At 38.6% G+C, this 22,268-nt stretch overlaps 1 protein-coding gene across 4 annotated transcripts in view; it reads left to right on the plus strand.

Moving 5' to 3' along the window:
• The window catches only part of TENM3 (teneurin transmembrane protein 3), a 1,312,080-nt gene that overhangs the window by 1,274,675 nt on the left and 15,137 nt on the right, over positions 1-22,268 (plus strand). For all 4 annotated transcript variants that reach the window (XM_044297320.1, XM_044297329.1, XM_044297345.1 and 1 more), the window contains 5 exons: positions 280-512; positions 1,317-1,471; positions 3,066-3,940; positions 16,826-17,001; positions 17,750-17,985. In XM_044297320.1, the coding sequence (XP_044153255.1) occupies positions 280-512; positions 1,317-1,471; positions 3,066-3,940; positions 16,826-17,001; positions 17,750-17,985 (1,675 nt within the window). The remainder of the gene's footprint in view (positions 1-279; positions 513-1,316; positions 1,472-3,065; positions 3,941-16,825; positions 17,002-17,749; positions 17,986-22,268) is intronic.

Genomic DNA, 22,268 nt, shown 5'->3' on the forward strand with positions numbered 1-22,268 from the left:
GCTAATTGGATGCTAATGTCTGTAAAGAGCTACGGAATATGTCAGCACTATATCAGTGCTTAAAGGTGTCCATACCTTTTGTGGCCCCATTGAAGCAAAAACTGCGGCTCGGATGCGGACCCGAAAAACAGTCGTGTGCATGAGGCCTAAGGCAAATAGGATAAATTAAACAGTTGCGTCAAAATGATGAACACTTTGTGTACTCCATATGTTATTTATGCTCTGTGTTATATGTTCCGTTATTCTCTAATCTTCTTGTTTTACTCTTTATTTCTGCAGTAGCAACCTAGCTCACCGCTATTACCTGGCCACTGACCCTGTAACAGGAGATCTGTATGTGTCCGATGCAAACACCCGAAAAATCTACCGTCCCAGGTCACTTACAGGACCCAAAGATTTGATCAAGAATGCCGAAGTGATTGCTGGCACAGGGGAACAATGCACTCCCTTTGACGAGGCAAGGTGCGGAGAAGGGGGAAAGGCTGTTGAAGCAACGCTCACCACTCCAAAAGGTGAGTGACTTAGATTTTTGTTGCAACGTTATGTTGTATTATTTGTTATACCAAAAACCATACATATGCAAAAAATGTCTGTAATATATATATTTCCTCATAGTTGGCCATCTTTTGTATTTAAATCATCAGCTATGTGTGCATACTATCTGTTATCTGCTAGGGTGTATTCACACTGTGTTTGCAGTTTAAATTAGAAAGTTGGACATTCCGATATATCTCAGACGAATGCCTCCATAGTATAACACTGTGGCCTTTGTCACCTTTTTTTCAGGATGTCTTTATATAGAGTAGTATAGTCAACTAATTTACCATGTTTTCCAAGAAAAAAGGTGTGTCCATGTATATCATCCCAAAGAAGGTCTCTGTTGTGTGAATGGGGCTCTATGGATAGATATTTAACATATAGGCTAAGAGGTTTCCCAGAGAATGCACTCAACATATACGTTTAGTTGTATCTGGTGCTCAGGGTCAATCCACACAGAAGATTTGATGCTACTGTCCCATTTATCTACACAAGACGGTATTAACTGATTTTCATTTGCAATATTTCTACTGTATATGAATAGAACCCTATAAACAAAAATATGTCTCCCACTGCGACTGCTACAGATGCTTTCACTGTGTGACATTGGCCGTGTGTCATTATTTCTATGCATACCTCCTATCAAGGCCTGACTTACATCTGGAGGTGTTAGAGCCAGAGCTTGTGAAGATCTGATTTGCATACCGTCTTCCTATCTGCTTGATCCATAACTGAGAATTGTAACTAGTGATCTGGGTTGTTTGTCTTCTTACATAAAGGAATTGCAGTGGATAAGAATGGATTAATCTACTTTGTGGATGGAAAGGTCATCAGAAAAGTAGATCAAAATGGGATCATATCAACACTGCTTGGATCAAATGACCTGACCTCGGCACGGCCCCTGACCTGTGACACAAGCATGCATATCAGCGAGGTAGTAAACTAATGAGACATTATTATTGCAATTTAATGATTGTGCAGGAAACAACTGTTAGCAGTAAGAATTTACCTACCACCAACTCCATATTTATAGAGCTTTATTAATTTACCATTTCTTGATTTGGAAAACAGGAAAAAAAAAATGTGTGGTATACAATAAAAAAATAGAAAAAACACAATTCCACAAAGGTTTTTGGGGTTTTGACATTACGGTTTTCACTGCACATTAAAAATGAAATGATGTCCTTATTCTGAGGGTCAATACGATTACAGTGATACCAAATTTGTATAGTTTTTATTTGGTTTTATTATTTTTGAAAAAATTCTAAATTTTCTTTGCATTGCCATTTTCTGACATCCATAACTTTTTATAGTTTTGTCTACAGAGCTGTATGAGGGCTTGTTTTGTGCGGGACAAACTGTAGGTTTTATTGGCACCAATTTTGGGGTGCATACAACTTTTTGATCACTTTTATTCAACTTTTTTAGGGGGACAAGGAGACCAAAAAATGATGACTCGTGTATTTTTATAGTTTTTTTCATCATGTCATTTATGGCAATAACTCATATGTTTATTTTTTATTGTTTATATATTTTCTATATACAAAAGTTAGAAAGGGGAGTGATTTAAACTTTTAACAGTTTTGCTTTTTAATTTTTATTCACAATAACTGTTAGCCCCCTTAGGGGATAGAACCTGTTATCTCCTGATCCTTTGGCCCATTCACCCTAATAGAGAAGCTTCAGTAGGTTCCAGGCTGTCATAGTAACCAATCAGAACCCCCGCGATTTCAATATGTAAGCTCCAGTCAGAAGTCAGCGGGGGGCCTCATCAAACGCTTTTGAACGCGTCTGAGAGGTTAAATGATGGGGTTCGACGTGATCACCGTTCCCCGTCATTGCGGGCGGGTGCCTACTGTATTATGCAGACAGCACCCACTGCGTATGGAGCAGGCTCACCACAGCAGCCCAGTCCATACAATTGCCGGAGCATTATGCTGTATATGTACAAAATTTGCATTAATGGGCTAAAAAGGAGTGATTTAGCAAACAATTTTAAAACTTTTTAAAAAAAAATTCACTATGAATTCTGGCATTTAACTTATTAACATACCAAAATTCACAAATTTGGAGCAAAACTGAATTTGCCAAAATCTGTGAATTTTATTCTCAAAGTATTTACACCAGACAACTGATGTCAATGCATTTTTGGATCTCCTCTACACAGCTCTAAATTACCTCATTTTCCTCACACTATAAAACTGTCTGCCTGCAGCCACCACTAGGGGGAGCTTGGTGCACTTTAATTTATATTGCTACTTTTGAACTCAGTGGTTGCTGCAAAAATCTCTATGCCCTGAACTCTCCCTAGTGACGGCTGTAGAAGAATGCTTTGGATTTTTGTTGGGAAGCAGAAGAAGGAGTTCAGCTCCAGGCTGGATGGCTTACATATTTCAGCCATATACATGGGATAGCATTTACAAGGAAATTATATACATAGCATTTATTATGTGATTAATGAATGATCTCTAGATCATATATTGTTCAATAATAGCACCTTACTATACTTGCCACTTTGTATTCAACAGGTAAGATTGGAATGGCCCACGGATTTAGCCATTAATCCAATGGACAACTCTATATATGTTCTGGACAACAATGTAGTATTGCAAATCACAGAGAATCGCCAAGTCCGCATTGCTGCAGGAAGGCCAATGTACTGTCAAGTTCCAGGTGTTGAATACTCAGTAGGAAAATATGCAGTTCAAGCAATACTAGAATCTGCCACTGCTATATCAGTATCCTACAGTGGAGTGCTGTACATCACTGAAACTGATGAAAAGAAGGTAAATCGCATTCGTCAAGTTACTACTGATGGAGAGATTTCGTTGGTCGCTGGCATACCATCGGAATGTGACTGCAAAAATGATGCCAATTGTGACTGCTACCAAAATGGAGATGGTTATGCAAAAGATGCCAAATTAAGTGCCCCATCATCACTTGCTGCCTCCCCAGATGGCACATTATACATTGCAGATCTGGGCAATATTAGAATCCGTGCTGTCTCCAAAAACAAGCCTGAGCTTAGTTCAATTAACTATTATGAAGTTGCATCCCCGACTGATCAAGAACTTTATATTTTTGATGTCAATGGTACCCATCAATATACAATGAGCCTAATAACTGGAGACTACTTATACAACTTCAGCTATAGTAATGAAAATGACATAACCGCAGTGACTGACAGCAATGGAAACACCCTCCGCATCAGAAGGGATCCAAACCGTATGCCAGTGAGAATTGTTGCGCCTGACAATCAAGTAATCTGGTTAACAATTGGCACCAATGGCTGCCTGAAGAGCATGACTGCCCAGAGCCAAGAATTGGTATTATTTACCTATCATGGCAACAGTGGACTTCTTGCAACAAAAAGTGATGAAACTGGATGGACGACCTTCTTTGAGTGAGTAACTGTTCTACTAATATTCTTATCAAACATCCCTGTAATATACCCATAATACAAATAAGTGTGACTATATGAACAGCACAATGCAATACTGTCGTTGAAACTTGGTTCAAAGTATTGGAACAGTCCATTCACTCTTATATATTTTTATCAAAAAGTCCTAAAGAAGAGATGTTTTATTTTAATTCTTCTTTTAAATTTTTGACGTGACTTTTCAGGGCCAAAGTCCAGAAATCTGCTTATTAGGCCCCATAAACATGACTGTATGGATTCGCAAAATACGGATGACGTCTGTGTGCATTCCGTATTTTGTGGAACAGAACATCTGGCCCCTAATAGAACAGTACTATCCTTGTCCGTAATGCGTAAAAAGGACATATTCTATTTTGTTGCAGAACGGACATATGGACATACGGAAACGGAATGCACACAGAGTAACGTTCGTGTGCATAAAGCCTTAATAACATGCAATACCACATAGTTCAATTTAAGCAGTAGATTTCTTCTCCTCTACTAGTCTTTGCCGCCACCTGTAAATATAATGAGGGATATATATCTATAAATATATTAATAATCCTGTATATATAATGTAGGTTTCCTTGATTCTATTGTATTTTATGTAATAGGGAGACCTCACTGTGAAGAAGATAAAGAGGACCTATCACTATGATGACCCTGTCTGTTTGTTTTATTTAAGTCTAAAAATATTAAAACAAAAATGTAAATAAAATGCCTTATAGGTGGCAAGGACATTTGGCCAATAAACGGACTTCCCACGGGAGTTAGGTCCAAACGTCCAAGCAATGGGCTTACAGTTTGCCCAATAGTGCTTCTTTAATACCCAAAGCCCCCCCCCCCCCCATGGTAAACAGTGTCAGAGTCATAAGATGCCCCCTAGTTTTAAGAGATCACATGACCAATACACTGATAACTGCTATATAAATGATCTAGACCAGGGATGGCCAACCTGTGGTTCTCCAGCTGTTGCAAAACTAGAACTCCCGGCATACCCAGACAGCCTACAGCTATCATCCTACAGCAGGGCATGGTGGGAATTGTAGTTGTACAACAGCTGGAGAGCAACAGGTTGGCCAGCCCTGATCTAGACATCTAGACAGTCACAAGATTTCACAATAACTGGCAAGGTCATGCAGTTATTACTTTGCATCATGCTGGAGCGGATTATGGGAGCACTGCTGGGCATACTGGGAGGAAGATGGCTGGAAGATGATTTGCATGTCTTTGCCACCTATAAAGTAGTTTTTGGGGAATTCTGTATTTAGAAAACTGATTTAGAACATTATTGAGAAAATTATTTTTTCTCAAGGTTAACAATATTCCAAATGAAAGAGATAGGCTTATGGTTATAAATTGCTCTTTTAAGCAACAGAGCAGGAGGAGACCAAAAGGTTCTGCCTGTGTAGCTAAATAATAGGAATAATGGGGAGCAGTATGTGAAAAAACCTCTCTTAGTGTATTTGTCACATGGGGGAGAGCTACATCCTCTACTATGAAGGGGCTATTGTTGTGGCTTCACTAATATGCAAGGAACGGGAAAAAATGGTTCTCTCCCTTCCTAATTAGACAAAAAATATTATTTTTCTAGCGTGACAGAACTTCAATCAATAAAATAATGTCTCAATAATAGCATCAAACAGCAAGATAGGAGAAATCAGCTACACCTTATTAAATGATAATTTACTATTTTGTCTCTATTGGATTTCCAAAGCACAAAAAGTGACTCCATCTATGAAAATGGTATAAGTGGAAATGAAAGGGGGTTGCGTAAACACATACGGCATTATAAACTGGAGTGGAACCGATTTTTGTGATACAATGTCTGCTTGCCTTACTATCAATAGTAGGAAAGATGAAATTCCTTATTGACTCATGCCTTTAACAAAACTAATAATGATACTTATTTGCTAAAATAATTATTTTTACTCAGGTTCTATTATAAGACAAATCCAAGACCTACTGAAGACATATTGGTTGAAAGGATAGTTTAAAGTCGAGACATTATTTTTGTGTCTCACTTCTTCGTCATCAAGTCTCTTATACCATATTCCGTCCTGATTGCTCTTGTACGTAGACATCTAAAATAGATGTATCACAAAACAAACCAAATTATAAAGGCAGAAGCTGAGGCTCCTGGGCCCCAATAAAAAAAAAATGTAAAAAGGTCCAAATTTATCACATAATCTATAATACTGGTCTCATCATATGGGCAAGAGGGACCTTTAGTTCCTCTCAGGCTCCAGGGCCTGGGTGTGATTGCAACCTCTTTACCTCCTATAGTCACAACCTTGCCTAACCATCCACCTACCTATTGATGCTCAATTGCCTTAGGATTTGTAGTTCTCTGTTTTATCTACCTCGTGGTTTAGATGTTTGTTTTTAGAAATAAGTCCATCTTGACTGAACAGAAAATCATAATGCAATGATTTATTGCCGGTTTTGTGCTTACATAGAAGCCAATCTGAACAAACAGATCTTCAGTGTGAGGCTACATGCACACGACAGTGTGCCCCCCGTGGCCGTATTGCGGGCCGCATACAGCAGGTCCGCAATACATGTACACTGCCCGTCTGCATTCCGCATCACGGATCGCTGACCCATTCACTTGAATGAGTCCGCAATCATGGAGATGCGGAACGGAGGCACTGATCGGAACGCCACGGAAGCACTACAGAGTGCTTCCGTGGTGATTCTGGCTGTGCCTCTGCGCAGCAAAAAAGTAGCGCATGCACAACTTTTTTGCGGTGCGGACAGTCGGATGCGGATCGCAGACACCATTCAAGTGAATGGGTCCGCGATCCGCATGCGGCTGACCCACGGTCTGTGCCCGTGCATTGCGAACCGAAATTTGCGGTCCGCAGCACGGGCACGGAACCCTAACGTTCGTGTGCATGTAGCCTAAAGCTTAGGGAAGAGCAGAGAAGAAGACTCAGCCTGTGATGAGACAACAGGCAGATTTTAGAATATCCTGATAGGACAAAAGGTTTGATTGTTATGGCAGTCAATAGTATATAAAGGTATGCCTCATGTGCCACCATACCAAATTGTTTAGCTTTATAGGAATGGTGGCAGTCTAGGTACAAAAGCAATGTTATTAAGCATTGTGAGCTGTAACGCTGTAAATGGATGAGGTTATCATTACAATTACATATGCTATATGACTCGGACAAATAAATGATTACTGCTTTCTGCTGATAGTAAAATCTGTACTAGAATTGTATTGGTCCTCTGCACTGACATTACATTCTTCTGGCATCGTTTACAATACTAAAAGTACAAATATAAAGTAACTTTTTAGAGATAAGTTATATTTTCACATTAAATTCTGCACATTATGAGTTCCCTGTAAATAGGAGGCTGAGGCTACCTTGAAGCAAAGCAGCATCGCTAACTGGTAAAAGGAAAGCAGCCTTTAGAAATAACTTGATGAAAGAAAACACTTTAAACTCCATAGATAATAAAGAGCTTGTTCAGGCATTGAAGGCCAACCTAGATATGAATTTCCAAAGAGAGGCGTTAGTTTGAAGTTAAAAAGCACCAGTTGTGGAAGAGACGGATTGGCCAGTGATGGCCTCCTCACATGACTGGATCAAGAGATTATGAAAATATATACAGTATATACTTTACTTTTTTCCAAAATTCTAGCTAGACCCACTGCCATATTATACATAGAGCTGATGCGCTACTACAGGTTTCTAACTTCTTCCCTTTCAGAAGATCATCTCTTTGTATAATCACATCACTACAAATTAAAGGGGTTTTGCACTTTGTTTAAACTGATGATCTATCCTCTGGATAGATCATCAGCATCTGACCGGCGGGGGTCCGACACCCGGGACCCCTGCCGATCAGCTGTTTGAGAAGACGGCGGCGCTCCAGTAGCGCCGCGGCCTTCTCACTGTTTACCGCTGGCCGAGTGACATCATGACTAGTATCACTGGCCTGGGCACGGCTAAGCTCTGTTCACTTGAATGGAGCTTAGCCACGCCCAGGCCAGTTGATACTAATCGTGACGTCACTTGGCCTGCGGTAAACAGTGAAAAGGCCGCGGCGCTCCTGGAGTGCCGCTGCCTTCTCAAACAGCTGATCAAACAGCTTCCTGATCAAACTGCTTCTCAAACAGCTGATTTGTGAAATATTGTGAATTTGAATATAGTGTATGCCGCTTAATGCATCACTATTAATGCTATAAAGGCTATTTTGAGAAAAGTCCTTCAAAAGGAAAATGTCACCGCAATTTGCAAGCACCATGTTATTGTTATATATACATTATATATATATATATATATATATATATATTTGTAAGAAAACATTCAATACATTTTAATTTATACATTCATACCCTTGCTGTTAAAGGAGACCTGTCACCAAGCCAGAAAAAGTGAGATATTTATACATTTTAGCTGTCCGTGCCTTCTCTGAGAATTACATATTTTTACTTTTGAATATGCCCCCCCCCCCCGTTCTGCTGTAATGTCCCCCTAGTTACTTCTCTTCTTAGACACACTGTACTGTTGAATTTTTTATATTTTTTTAAATTAAAGAACAGTCCAAAAGTTATCTCTTTTTTTTATGGCTGATGACGTCACCTGACCTGTACATTGGTGGACACCATTTTTGAACAATTCATCTGAAACGGATCTAAAATGTTTCGGCTTAGCTACAATCCAGATTTTTGGGGTAATTCGTAACAAATTTGATTTGTTTAGAATAAATTGGGTCATCCCTATTTACAAGGAAAAATAGCACTTTGCATACCAGGCAGCATTGCACATCCACGCCATTAAATGCTAGATAACATATCATGTAATAGCACATTTTATCAGTCTGCATCTTATAGGGGTTTCTAAACAGTAGAAATAGACTTACAGTATCTTCTCTGACTCAGATGCCCATTTGCATGGGTAACACACAATAGCATCTGCTATGGACGTATTAAACCTATTGCTAGCTGAGGCATTCAGCAGTGTAAATGTCCTACTTTGCCATTTAGGCATAATAGGAAGGAGCTTGTGTGACCTTGACCTTCTGCAATAATAAGTGAAGCAATGTAATATCTGGAAATAACATTGGCTTTTCTGAATTCACCCTCCTATTACCTTGTAGAACTGTCACCTCCCTGCAATGTGTTATTAAAAGAGGCTAAAAGAAAAACTCAACACATTTGTCTCTTATATGGATGCATGCTTGTAATATTATTTAACTGTTGAAGGACCAGCAATGTTGTTGTTATTATTATTTATGTTGATATTATTTCATAATTATTAATTATCATCATTAACCTTGTTATTATTTTATATACTTTTTATTATATTTTGTAGTGTTTGCTATTTTATAGTATATACTGTATTTATGTATTTACAATACCTATAGTACCCCGTGAGATTCCATCTGCCATTATTATAAGAATTATAATATTCTTCTATACAATGCCAACATCATAATGTTTTTGTTCTGTGTTATTTAACCATTAGGATGCTTTATTATTTGTATTGACAATTCAAATTTTATACACTTTTTTTTAAGATGTTTGGCTTAATGGGAAAGGAGTAAGATTTAATATGTGACAAGATGTTCGAAAATTACACCAAAATATAATCATGATATTCTGGTTCAAAGTAAGCTAGAACATGGTATAAAGTTAGGCTAGACAGTCTAAAGATGCACCAAATGTATCATCTATTATCAGCCAGTTTGAGAAATTTGGAGCATTTTTTGATTGTCTAGTCTAAGGGAGTAATGTATCAATAAATAACTTTTTGCTTATTTGAACTTTTTACTCCTTTTTACTCCGTCTGCTTGGTTTGAAGTCATTTTTGAGACAAATTTACAAAATGTTGCACGTCATTTTTTGTGCAATATACCGAAGGATTGCGACTATTTGCAAAACATTACAATAGTAAATCTGATTAAATGGAAACTGCAGGGCATGACACAAACCGGACAAAAAATTCAAATATGCATAAATTTGGTGCAAATGCCTACTTCATTGAAAAAAAGAGGCAGAATCAGGCACAGCACACTTGATACATTACCCCCTAAGTTTACACTTGTGCTGCTGTCATTGAATTGGTGTTCAGGGACTATTGTAAAGCTAAAATATCAGCTAATATTGAGATTTTCAGTGCACTAATGGTTATTTCAGCTTTTATCATTTTAAAATATGCATTTGAATAGTTTCTAAATAATTGTAGGCCGTGTAGCTGGAAGGCTGTCATTATATTTTTGTTTCATTGGCTCACAAGCTTTGATTAATTTGCTCTAGATTGATGCTTCTTAACATATAATTTGTGTTCATCTCATTTCTATTTTCTGTTTTCTTCTTTTTTTTTCTGATAAAGTTGGCATTGATGTAATATAAGGTAAACAGGTGGCCCTAGGTACTAATGAGTTGATTAGATGAAATCAAATGGTAGCCCTCTGTTATTAGGGTATGGCCACACAGTCAGGCTTCCAGATGCAGTTTAGGAAGCCAATAACAGGAGTGGATCATACTGTCGAAGGTGAGAAAGTATAACGTACAGATACGACTTCTCCTCTTTTTTGAATTCACTCCTGGTTTTGGCTTTTGTGAATTTACTCCTGGTTTGTGGCCATACCCTTCCAGAAATCAAGGTTACCTTAGGATCTACCCAGAGAATTGGGACTTTGTATGGCGAAGTGTAGCTATGGTATGAATGTGCATTGCCTAAAATACAATAAAATGTTTTTTCTCTATATAAAGTTTGATAAAGGCATCTGAAAATATGGCAACCACGTGTAATTCCCATTTTCTGGAGACTAGTCATCTAAATATCAGTCAATGTCATTCTACTATATATGTTATGAGCAAGAAGAATTCTGGTAGCAGTCCCATTAACTGATGGGGCCAGGGACAACTTCTGTGGGGATTTTGATTCCCCCTTAAGCAGTGTCACCACATCCTCAGAACCACTACTCCTCCAAAATGTAGTGTTTCATGTAATAGGAAAAAAAGAAGGGAACTACATTCTTTCTGCTTTATGTTACTTTAACTACAAGGGTATATTTCTGTGGGGTGAGTCTACTGCGGATTGTCCACAGCTTGCAGACGCCAAATATGCACAAAATTGTGCAGAATTTGCAGTGGATTTTATTGCAGAAGCACTATGGCTTTGCTGTCATATAAATTGACATGCTGCAGATTTAAAAACCTCACCGCGTGTTATGCACAGATTCTGGTGCCACACTCTCCACAGCAATTTTTTTATTTTTTAATCTCATCCACTTTACTTCTACTATGAAACACTGCTACATGCAAATCTATAGGGGGCAGAATTATAATTTTTTGTATGCTAGAAAACTGGCATGAAAAAGTCGCAAACTATGTGTTTGCAATTTTTCAATGCCACTTGTGCTAAATTTCTTGCGCAAGTGGCATTTCTCCACTGGCCTCACCACTTTCCAAAAAAAGGGGCATGGTGAAAGCAGGGAAGAGGCGAGGCCAGTGGCCTCCAATTTTATCATCTTTTATGCCGATTATTCTGTTATAAAAGTACACTGAGATATTAGTATAGTCTCACAGACTGCTGAATGCTGCACCTAATTTATGAGGTGATGTATGCCTCATTATAAATTAGGCCCAGCATACGGCAGTATGACTGGTTTTCACAGACCAGTGTATGCCGCTGCTGTATGATAAATCTGCCCCGTAGTGTTTATGCCACATAGGAATATACCCTAGAGCAGTGGTGGTGAACCTCAGACATGGGTGCTAGAAGCAGCACTCAGAGCCCTCTCTGTGGGCACCCGCACTCTGGAAAAAGTCTATGGTGTACCACTATGCCTTAGGCCTCTTTCACACGGGCGTCAGTTTTTTTTGCCCGGATAAGAGCCGGGTGCGTTGCGGGAAAATGCGCGATTTTCCCGCGCGAGTGCAAAACATTGTCATGCGTTGCACTCGCGTGAGAAAAATCGCGCATGTTTGGTACCCAAACCCGAACTTCTTCATAGAAGTTCGGGCTTGGGATTGATGTTCTGAAGATTGTATTATTTTCCCTTATAACATGGTTATAAGGGAGAATAATAGCATTCTGAATACAGAATGCATAGTAAACCAGCGCTAGAGGGGTTAAAAAAAATAAAATAAAAATTTAACTCACCTTAGTCCACTTGATCGCGAAGCTGGCATCTCCTTGTGTCTCCTCTGCGCTGAGCGGCTGAACAGGACCTGGGGTGAGCTGCTCCATTAAATACAGGTTAAGGACCTTCGATGACGTCACTCCGGTCATCACATGGTACGTCACATGATCTTTTACCATGGTGATTCACCATGGTAAAAGACCATGTGATGACCGGAGTGACGTCATCGAAGGTCCTTAAGCGATATTTAATGGAGCAGCTCACCCCAGGTCCTGTTCAGCCGCTCAGCGCAGAGGAGACACAAGGAGATGCCAGCTTCTCGATCAAGTGGACTAAGGTGAGTTAAAAAAAAAATTAACCCCTCTAGCGCTGGTTTGCTATGCATTCTTTATTCAGAATGCTATTATTTAATATAATACATAAATAATAATGATTATTATTATTTAATATATGATTTAATTATTATTTAATATAATACATAAATAATAATGATCGGGTCTCCATCCCGATCGTCTCCTAGCAACCGTGCGTGCAAATCGCATGGCATCCGTACTTGCTTGCGGATGCCATCTGATTTTCACACACCCCATTCATTTCTATGGGGCTTGCGTCACGTCGAAATCGGACAATATAGAGCATGCTGCGATTTCAACTGAACGCACAAGTGATGCGTTAAAAACAATGCTCATGTGCACAGCCCCATAGAAATGAATGGGTCAGGATTTAGTGCGGGTGCCATACGTTCGCCGCACGGATCGCACCCGCACGGAAAACTCGCCCGTGTGAAAGGGGCCTTAGACTTTTCCTGCCATTCATCAGCACAGGGAACACTATGGATGGCACAGGCAGTGCATTGAATGTAGGCAGGCTATTATAACTAAACGAACATGGAAGATATACTATATGGGACTGTAGTATTCAGGTTATATTGCTGTGTTGGCACTTTGCAATAAATAAATGGGGTTTGGGTTGCAGTTTGGGCACGATTACAAAATGACTGCAGTTTGTATCATGAACAACTTAAATTGCCTCATAGGGTTCAGTGATGTATACAAAAAAAAATTGAATTGAAAATGTTTAGCTCCTCCCACCCAGCTAGTTACATCAACACTCCCTGTCAGTGCCCCTAACAACACCCAGCTAGTTTATAGCTCCCCCATCCAACTAGTTACATAGACACTCACCTATCACTGCCCCTAACAACACCCAACTAGTTTATAGCTCCTCCCACCCAGTTGATTACATAGACACTCCCCTATCACTGCCTCTAACACCCAGCTAGTTTATAGCTCCTCCCACCCAGTTTATTACATAAACACTCCCCTATCACTGCTCCTAACAACACTCAGCTAGTTACATAGACACTCCATATCACTGCCCCTATCAACACTCAGCTAGTTTATAGCTCCTCCCACCAGCTAGTTACAGAGACACTATTCTATCACTGCCCCTAATACCCAGCTAGTTACAGAGACACTACCCTATCACTGCCCCTAATACCCAGCTAGTTTATAGCTCCTCCCACCCAGCTAGTTACAGAGACACTACCCTATCACTTCCCTTAACAACAATATTATGCGTAATAAGTCAGGAGCTAAACAAAATGGTCTGCAAGAATAAAGATGAAATTTACCACATTTGAAAGTCCACCTAATTTTTTTTTAGCAGATTAGGAGTTTGTGTCATATTTTTAATTTTTCTAGTTAAAGGGAACCAGTCACCAGGATTTTGTGTATAGAGCTGAGGACATGGGCTGCTAGATGGCCGCTAGCACATCCGCAATACCCAGTCCCCATAGCTCTCTGTGCTTTTATTGTGTAAAAAAAAACGATTTGATACATATGCAAATTACCCTGAGATGAGTCCTGTCCCTGACTCATCTCACATACAGGACTCATCTCAGGTTAATTTGCATATGTATCAAATCGTTTTTTTTACACAATAAAAGCACACAGAGCTATGGGGACTGGATATTGCGGATGTGCTAGCGACCATCTAGCAACCCATGTCCTCAGCTCTATACACAAAATCCCGGTGACAGGTTCCCTTTAAGCCAAATAGAGTAATGAACTATCATATCGCCTAAAGCTCCAACAAGTTCTATTTACCCACGGCTATAACTGTGAACACAATATCCACATGCGCTTGTTGGGGGCATTTATTTATCTATTACAAATAAAATCAGGTTATTTGACCTATAGTAACTTATCATTCATTGCCTGGGGCAGACGTGGTCACATTCTCTCATTATTCCTGTGTGTGATGTCACTGCAGCCTCCATCACCTTCTAATCATTCTCCTTGATTTAGGTGTAGAAAATGTACTAAGCAGATATTAAAGTACCACTCCCCAGCATGTTCCATGCTCACCAACCCTCCATGTAATTTATTGCATTTTTATGACCCCCTCATTCAAGGACAGCAGCCATCTTTTTAATCTACTGGAATTCCATTACTGGATTTCCTGGCAAAGGAGAAGTGGCCAGAAAACCTTAATTAGTAACACAGTAAAGAGGTCATTTATAAAGTGCTTGTCCATATGCACACAAGAAAAATCTATTTACCCTTTTTGGGTCACAAATAAATAGTCTTAAATTTTAAAGAGAATTTGAACCAAAAATAAGCATGGAGGCTCCTTTCATGGCAACCTAAGTAACAGTTTCAGAAAGCTGAACATAAGTTTATTTAGTCTATTTCCAGTAGGCAAGGTGATATGGATGATGCTATTCATCTCATGATTATTAGGCATCAGAAAGTAAGGAAGAGAAAATAATGAGAATTTCCTATTCAACCCCTTCCCGACATCTGCCATACAGGTACGGCGGATCATGTCTTAAGAGGCCATGTATACCTTTGGAGGCAATTTTTGTTTATGATTGCATTTTATTCATTTTTGGCTAAGAATCATATTTTCGATCGGCCTTTATTAAAAATGATGAGCTGTTCTGTCACAAAGGGTTAACTGTTTTTCTAGCTGTGTGACTGGTACTTTCACTTTGAGCTGGTCATCTAATAACCCTTATGTCTAAACTACAGAGAGGTCATAAACACTTATTTAAGCTACATTCTTATCAGTAAGATAAGAACTGAGCTATAATAAGTGTTTATAATGTCAGAGAGCAGAGATAAGGAGTCTGTCTGCTCTCCAAATGACGGAAATGACAGAAAATCCACAGGCAGCTATTAGAGCATCTCAGCTCTGTACAGAAAAAAGGGATTCCATATTGTTAATAAGACCAATTGAAAAAAAATAATTTTTAAGCTCAAAATAAGTACAATGCAATACAAAAAATAATTGCCCTCAAAGGTGTACACAGCCTTTAATAATGGCACCCGCTCAGGAACAGAGCGGGCACCATAGCCACAGGGTTTCTGCAGTTTTAAACAATAGAAATCTTAAAGCAAAGTCCATGATGGTCAATAATGCTGACCACAGACTTTTAACCCCTCTGATGCCATGGTTAATTGCGATCGCATCATCTGAGAGGTTTGCACTCCCAGGGCCAGAATAGATCCCCTACGCCCTGATCAGGAGAGATGCTCAATTGCTTTGGCAGCCTCAAGCCCCTTGAAGGATCCGACTACTGCATATTGAAGTTCCTATGGAACTCACGTGGAATTACCTTTATGGAATTAATCACCACCTATTTAGATTAACACAACATACCGAGTTCAAGAGAGGAGATTCACTTTTAAACTGTTAACAGGAAAATGATATATAGACGTTCTCTGTGTTTTTATGGATAAGGTTTATTGAATGGAGCTTTGCATATGATCATGTTGTCTAATATCGGCAGCATTAATTCCCTGAGAGCTGATCTTGGCAGTAAACTCAGTATGTGCATTGTGTAGCCATGGACTATATCAGTAAAGGACATGTTACAAAGTATCAATAAACCTTAGGTATAATAAACCCATAGGACTGCTTTAAGAAGCCCGAGTATTACTTTAGCAGTCATTGGATGTGTTGGTCCTTGTCTAAACCGCATTTGTGATAATACCACTGCTAATCATAACTAAACTGTACTTTGTGTAGAATCTAAAAGAGAATGAGCGCTGCTCCGTAATAATAAAGGAGTCCTTAATAGAAGCGTCTTATAAAACACATAGTAAAAAGGCAGAGTAGAACAACATGTCACCTATGGCATAAAGATTTCCATCTAAGCCCGGCTAATGCTTCATAGACTTTTCATTTTTTTCTGCCCAGTTTGTTCATTTATAGCTATAGCTGTGTGTGCCAAGTACTGCATCAGTGATAGTATTATACCTTTTAATGACATTGAATGGACTTTTTGGAACGTGTTGCAGCCTTGCAAATGGCTGGTTTTTAGGATGACAGTGTGTATTGGTGCTGACGTGGAACATTTTTCTATCCTTATTAATCTGTCAAAGATCTTCTGGTTGTTAGATGAAACTCAGTGATGATATTTTAGACGTCAAGCATAGATATGAGACGGTTTTTCATGTATTAATTTCGCTCAGTAGTCTCTGCATTCTATGATATGGAATTTATTTTGACAATAGCGTCATACTATTTGACCTTTAACATGCGGCTTTAAATGTGTCACCTTCCTGCTACTTACTAAGGGACCATGCCTTAATAGACATTTTTCATGCCATATCCTCTGTAAGATTCCTGCAGCTTTCCATAAAAAATATCTTCTTCCAATGTGTATATTTTTGTTGAATTGAAATCCAGCTGTTTGTGGAATTTGGTTTAATTCTTTGATTAAAGGCACTAATTTGCTGAATTTCTTGATTGTAGCTACAACAGTGAAGGACGTCTTACCAATGTTACGTTCCCAACGGGTGTTGTCACAAATCTCCATGGAGAAATGGACAAAGCCATCACAGTGGATATAGAGTCATCTAGCAGAGAGGAAGATGTCAGCATTATTTCCAATTTATCTTCAATTGATTCATTTTATACCATGGTTCAAGGTAAGTGCATTTCAAACATTAAATGTAAAGTGATTTCAGAAGGACTCACTATTATTAGTGGTAAGCAAGCAAGTAATGGTCAAGAAATAAAAGCTTTATGAAAGCCACTAAACACTTAAAGGGCTTGTGCCACTTTAGCATGTGGCATTTATCATGTAGAGAAAGTTAATGTAAGGCACTTGCTAATGTATTGTTATTATTCATATTGCCTTCTTTTCTGGCTGGATTAACTTTTCCATCACATTATACACTGCTTGTTTCCAAGGTTAAGACCACCATGCAATCCAGAGCGGTGGCTGCACACTATAGGAAAAAGTGCCAGCCTCTCTGGTGCCAGTACCGTGGGTGCGCACATAGGATGGTGTTTTTGCTATAGTGTGTAAGCACGGCCACTGTTGATGGAGGGAGGGTGGTCGTAACCATGGATGCAGGGTGGTCGTAACCATGGAAACAAGCAGTGTATAATGTGATAGAAAAATGAATGAAGCCAGCAAAGGAGGAAATATGGATAATAACAATACATTAGTAAGTGCATTGTATTCTCTACATAATAAATTGTATTTGCTGAAGTGAGACAACCCCTTAAGCAAAATTTCTTTGCTATCCATTGTGTTCCATTTGAACTTATTTAGAATTTGTGGAATTGTTTGTGTTGAGCATTAGTTAGTCTTCCATACATTAACACTCTTTTATTCAACATGACTTTATTTCTTGTATACATGAAAATCTATCATTCTTCATCTTCCAGACCAACTAAGGAACAGCTACCAGGTTGGCTATGATGGTTCCATCAGAATTATCTATGGTAATGGAATGGATTTGCATTTCCAAACGGAACCCCATATCTTAGCAGGGCCTGCCAACCCAACCGTTACAAAAAGAAATATGACTCTTCCAGGAGAGAATGGGCACAACTTGGTGGAGTGGAGGTTCCGAAAAGAACAAGTACAAGGGAAAGTCAATGTGTTTGGTCGAAAGCTCAGAGTAAGCCTAAATATTAAACCCATATTGTTTATTTCACCATTTGTACCCTCAAACATTTCATATGCAGTATTGGGAATTCATTGCAAAGTAATCAAAATAATTATGTAGTCTCCTGGTCTCCAATCTCGGGTATAATGAGATTGTTGAGTGATGCTAAATGTCAAAATATATTTCCTTGATTGGATTCTTAGATTGGGTTTGATTGGGTTTTTGGCCAATTGAATAAATCCCATACAATGGCCAGCTAATTGGAAAGTATTGTCATCTAGCAAAATTCATGACATAATTAGCAAATAAATAGTAAGCAATAAAGGCAGTTGTCAACAGGATTTAATATAAGGAAAATATTCGAAAAAGATTAATTTAAGCCCGAATGATTTGCAAAAATGTTAATTATTTGAAGAAACGTTTTTCTACTCTCTAAATATTATAATACAATGAAATAATTCAGTGTGAAAATCAAGTGCCAGCCTAAGCTAATTACGATGCAAACTGTAAAGCTGATATAACATTTTTTCTAATAGCATAGCCACTTCTTATCCTTTCCAAACTGTGGAAAGTATCAGTGCAAATGTATCTTTGCAAAACAATAGCATATGTATACAATTTATATGCCAGTAAAACATACATTGTAGTGGTAGACAGAGCAGTAATTTCAACTCCTGGATCTCAATGCAAAGTCTGTAACTGGGCTCAGACCTACTATGCACAATCTATAATACCACAGTCTTCTAATGAAGCAGTGGGAACTCTGTGCCCCCTATGGCTACTCTCCTGGTATTGAGTACCATACTGCCTCATAATGTCTTACTTTAGATTGTATCCATGAGACTCCAGACTAAATACTGTGAGCATGTACAACAAATAGGCATCAATGAAAATATTCATTGTGCATAATGCTTGGGTTATGTCCTTATGGCTATAGACATTGAATTGTTGCTGATAAATCCTTACATTTTGGTGGGTCTATAATCCGTCCACTTGCATATTTAACTTACAGAGCAGTCATTTTTAATTGTTGCGCTAGTAAAGATTATTTTTGTGCACTGTTTAATGTATATGAGCTAGAATAATTACTGTATGTCAAATAGAATTATGCTAAATACTAGGAAGAATCCAATAATTTTGCTTTAAAATTGTAAGTCGCAGATGAATCTACTGGTAACTTGTATGTCCACTGACTCCAGTAATGCTTCTATGGGATCACATAGTACCTCCATACATATAGGGTGATATTGAATTAATCAGATTTTGCCAGAATTTGGGCGTAATTTGTGCCACAAAACTGGTGTATATGCTTTGCATCACGTTTCTGAAAGGGAACCTAAACCATGACAGTGCAACTGCACTTTTCAGAGTACCCTGCACATTTGAATTTCATTGGCTCTGTGTATGGAGTACAGATCCCAAATACTTTCTATGTATCCGTACTCCACATGTTGGAAAAGCTGAGCAGAGCTCATGAAACCCAAGCTTGCAGAGTGCGCTAAGAAGTGCTGCTGCATTTTTGTATTTTCAGTAAATGGTTTAAGGCACCTGCACACGATGCAGATTTATGAGCAGAAAATCCGCATGAAATCCATACCAATACCACACAAAAAATCCACAGAAATCCACAGTATTTATAGCATTTTTGTAGCCTTTTTGGTACAGATCTGAAGCAGATTTTTAGAAGATCTGACTCTTCCATTGAAAAGGATGAAATTTGCATGAGAAAAACACAACAGTTGACATGCTGTATACGCAAAAGCCGTACAGCAGCTCAATTTCTGCACCTAAGAAAAAAGCACAGCGCACATGAGATTTGGCTAAACTAACCACCTTTCCAGTATTGGTCACTGTGATAGACTGGTGCATAGAGTCAGATGGATCATCATGGCATGGTTTCTACTTCACGTTCCAAATTATTATGCAAATTCAATTTTTTTTAGGATTTTCCTAAATGGTTGATGCAAATGACAGTCAGTATGATTTTCAACTCATCAACCATTACAAACCTCCCAATAATAAAAGTATTTGTTTGCAAATGAAAAAAAAATCTAAATGCACTGTTCCAAATTTTTATTCACAACAGAGTTTCAAAACATTTTATAGGTTGTAAATTAATGAAAATGGTCATTTGTTGAATTTTCTGAATTAAAAGGTTGCAATTACTGAAATCAAGAGCTATTTCCATCAACAGGCCTAGTTACATGTTAACATAGGACCCCTTATTTGATATCACCTTCACAATTCTTGCATCCATTGAACTTGTGATTTTTTGGAGAGTTTCTGCTTGAATTTATTTGCAGGATGTCAGAATAGCCTCCCAGAGCTGCTGTTTTGATGTGAACTGCCTCCTACCCTCATAAATCTTTTGCTTGAGGATTCTCCAAAGGTTCTCGATAAGGTTAAGGTCAGGGGAAGATGGTGGCCACACCATGAGTTTCTCTCCTTTTATGCCCATAGCAGCCAATGACTCAGGGGTATTCTTTGCAGCATGAGATGGTGCCTTATCATGCATGAAGATGAATTTCCTATGGAAGGTATGGTTCTTCTTTTTGTACCATGGAAGAAAGGGGTCAGTTGGAAACTCAATATACTTTGGCAAGGTCATTTTAAAACCTGCAGGGCCCCTAAGGTGGCCTACCAGTGCTCTCCCCATGATTCTGGCCCAAAACATGACTCCACCACCTCCTTATTAATATCACAGGCTTGTTGGGACATGGGGGTCATCCACTTTTCCATCCACCTGGACTATCCTTGCTTTCATGGAATTTTAGCAGCTGCTCTCTTAATCTGATGAATTTGTCCTGTCAGAAACCTTCCTCATTATGCTTTTATCTGCAAAAACCCATCTGTGCTCTGAATCAGCCACAAACCTCTTCACATTACGATGATCACGCTAAAGTGTTCATGAAATATCTAATGTTTTCATACCTTGCCCAAGGCATTGGACTATTGGACTTTTTTGAGCAGAGAGATCCTTTTTGTTTCCCATATTGCGTGAAACCTGTGGCCTGATTTAATAATGTGGGACATCCTTCTTAAGTAGTTTTCCATTAATTGGTCTCACCTGGCCAACTATTTATCACAAGTGTTTGAGATTGATGTCAGTGATCCAAAGAGCCCTGAGACGCAATACCATCCACAAGTTTAATTGGAAAACAAAAATAACATCTTTATGACACTTAGATCCAATTTGCATAATAAATCGGAACATGGTGTATAGATCTGTATAGGGACTGTTATGTAATTAATGGACACTTGCTTGTCACTTACAAAATGGTGTCTGTCCAAGAGACAACCCCCAGTATGCATTCTATGATTGAAACTATTTGCAGCAAAGACTAGAAACTGTCAGGAATTCCTCTGAGTCTATCATACATATGCCTTAAACTTATTTCCTGTTTACATTCCTTCTTGCTAAAAGACCAATACTGTGAGCCCACTCCTCCCACTAATATGGAGGGTAAATAATGTGAAGCCCCCACCTAATAAATTAGAGTTATGCTTTGACCTTATCTAGAGTGTCAGTGTTATTTCTCTCGCCGTGCATGCACGTATCTATCTATCTAATTTGGAGCAGTGTATCAACCTACCTGACCATTGATCAGAACCAGAACAAAAGTATATGGAGGTACGCAAAAAGCCTAATGTTTCCCTGTAGGAGCCCTATTACAGCGGTTTGGCTAATTTCTCTGCTATCCTGATGGTACATTTGATTAATACGTGTCAAACAATCTGCGAGAAAAGAAGGCGTAATACTCCAAAACAAAATCATCATATATGTGTTTTTTAGCTTTTGTAAAAGAAAAGGAAGAACTGCTATTCAGACAAGTGAATGACTGCAATTATAATATGCTATAAGACTGTTGACCTTGAGAGACTAATATAATCATTAAACCCCCTTCTCCAGCAAAAGATGACAAACAAACCCACACATTAATAGGTTTAAAGTGCTTTTCTAAGAAAAATAAATTGCTCATGCATTTAATTGTAAATCACAATATTTGAGGAATTTCACAGCATCAATACTGTGTGACAAGTTATTTTTCATTCTGCACAATTCTAGACTCCAGGATAGTTTATCTCTGTCTCCTGTCATTGATGGGAATACAGTTAGATGAAGACGGCGGTTAGTAGTTCTTCAGATGTTTCTGTTCTATTTCAGCAAGTCGTATTTTTGTCACCAGAAGCACTGGCTACATATACCTACATACAAGAGACACGTGCTTAGAAAACTTTTCAATTAATGCACGTTAGTCTTTTTTAACAGATGACTAAATTCCAAAGACCTCAAT

Source organism: Bufo gargarizans, chromosome 1 (assembly GCF_014858855.1).
Source record: "Bufo gargarizans isolate SCDJY-AF-19 chromosome 1, ASM1485885v1, whole genome shotgun sequence".
Taxonomy (NCBI): Eukaryota; Metazoa; Chordata; class Amphibia; order Anura; family Bufonidae; genus Bufo; species Bufo gargarizans.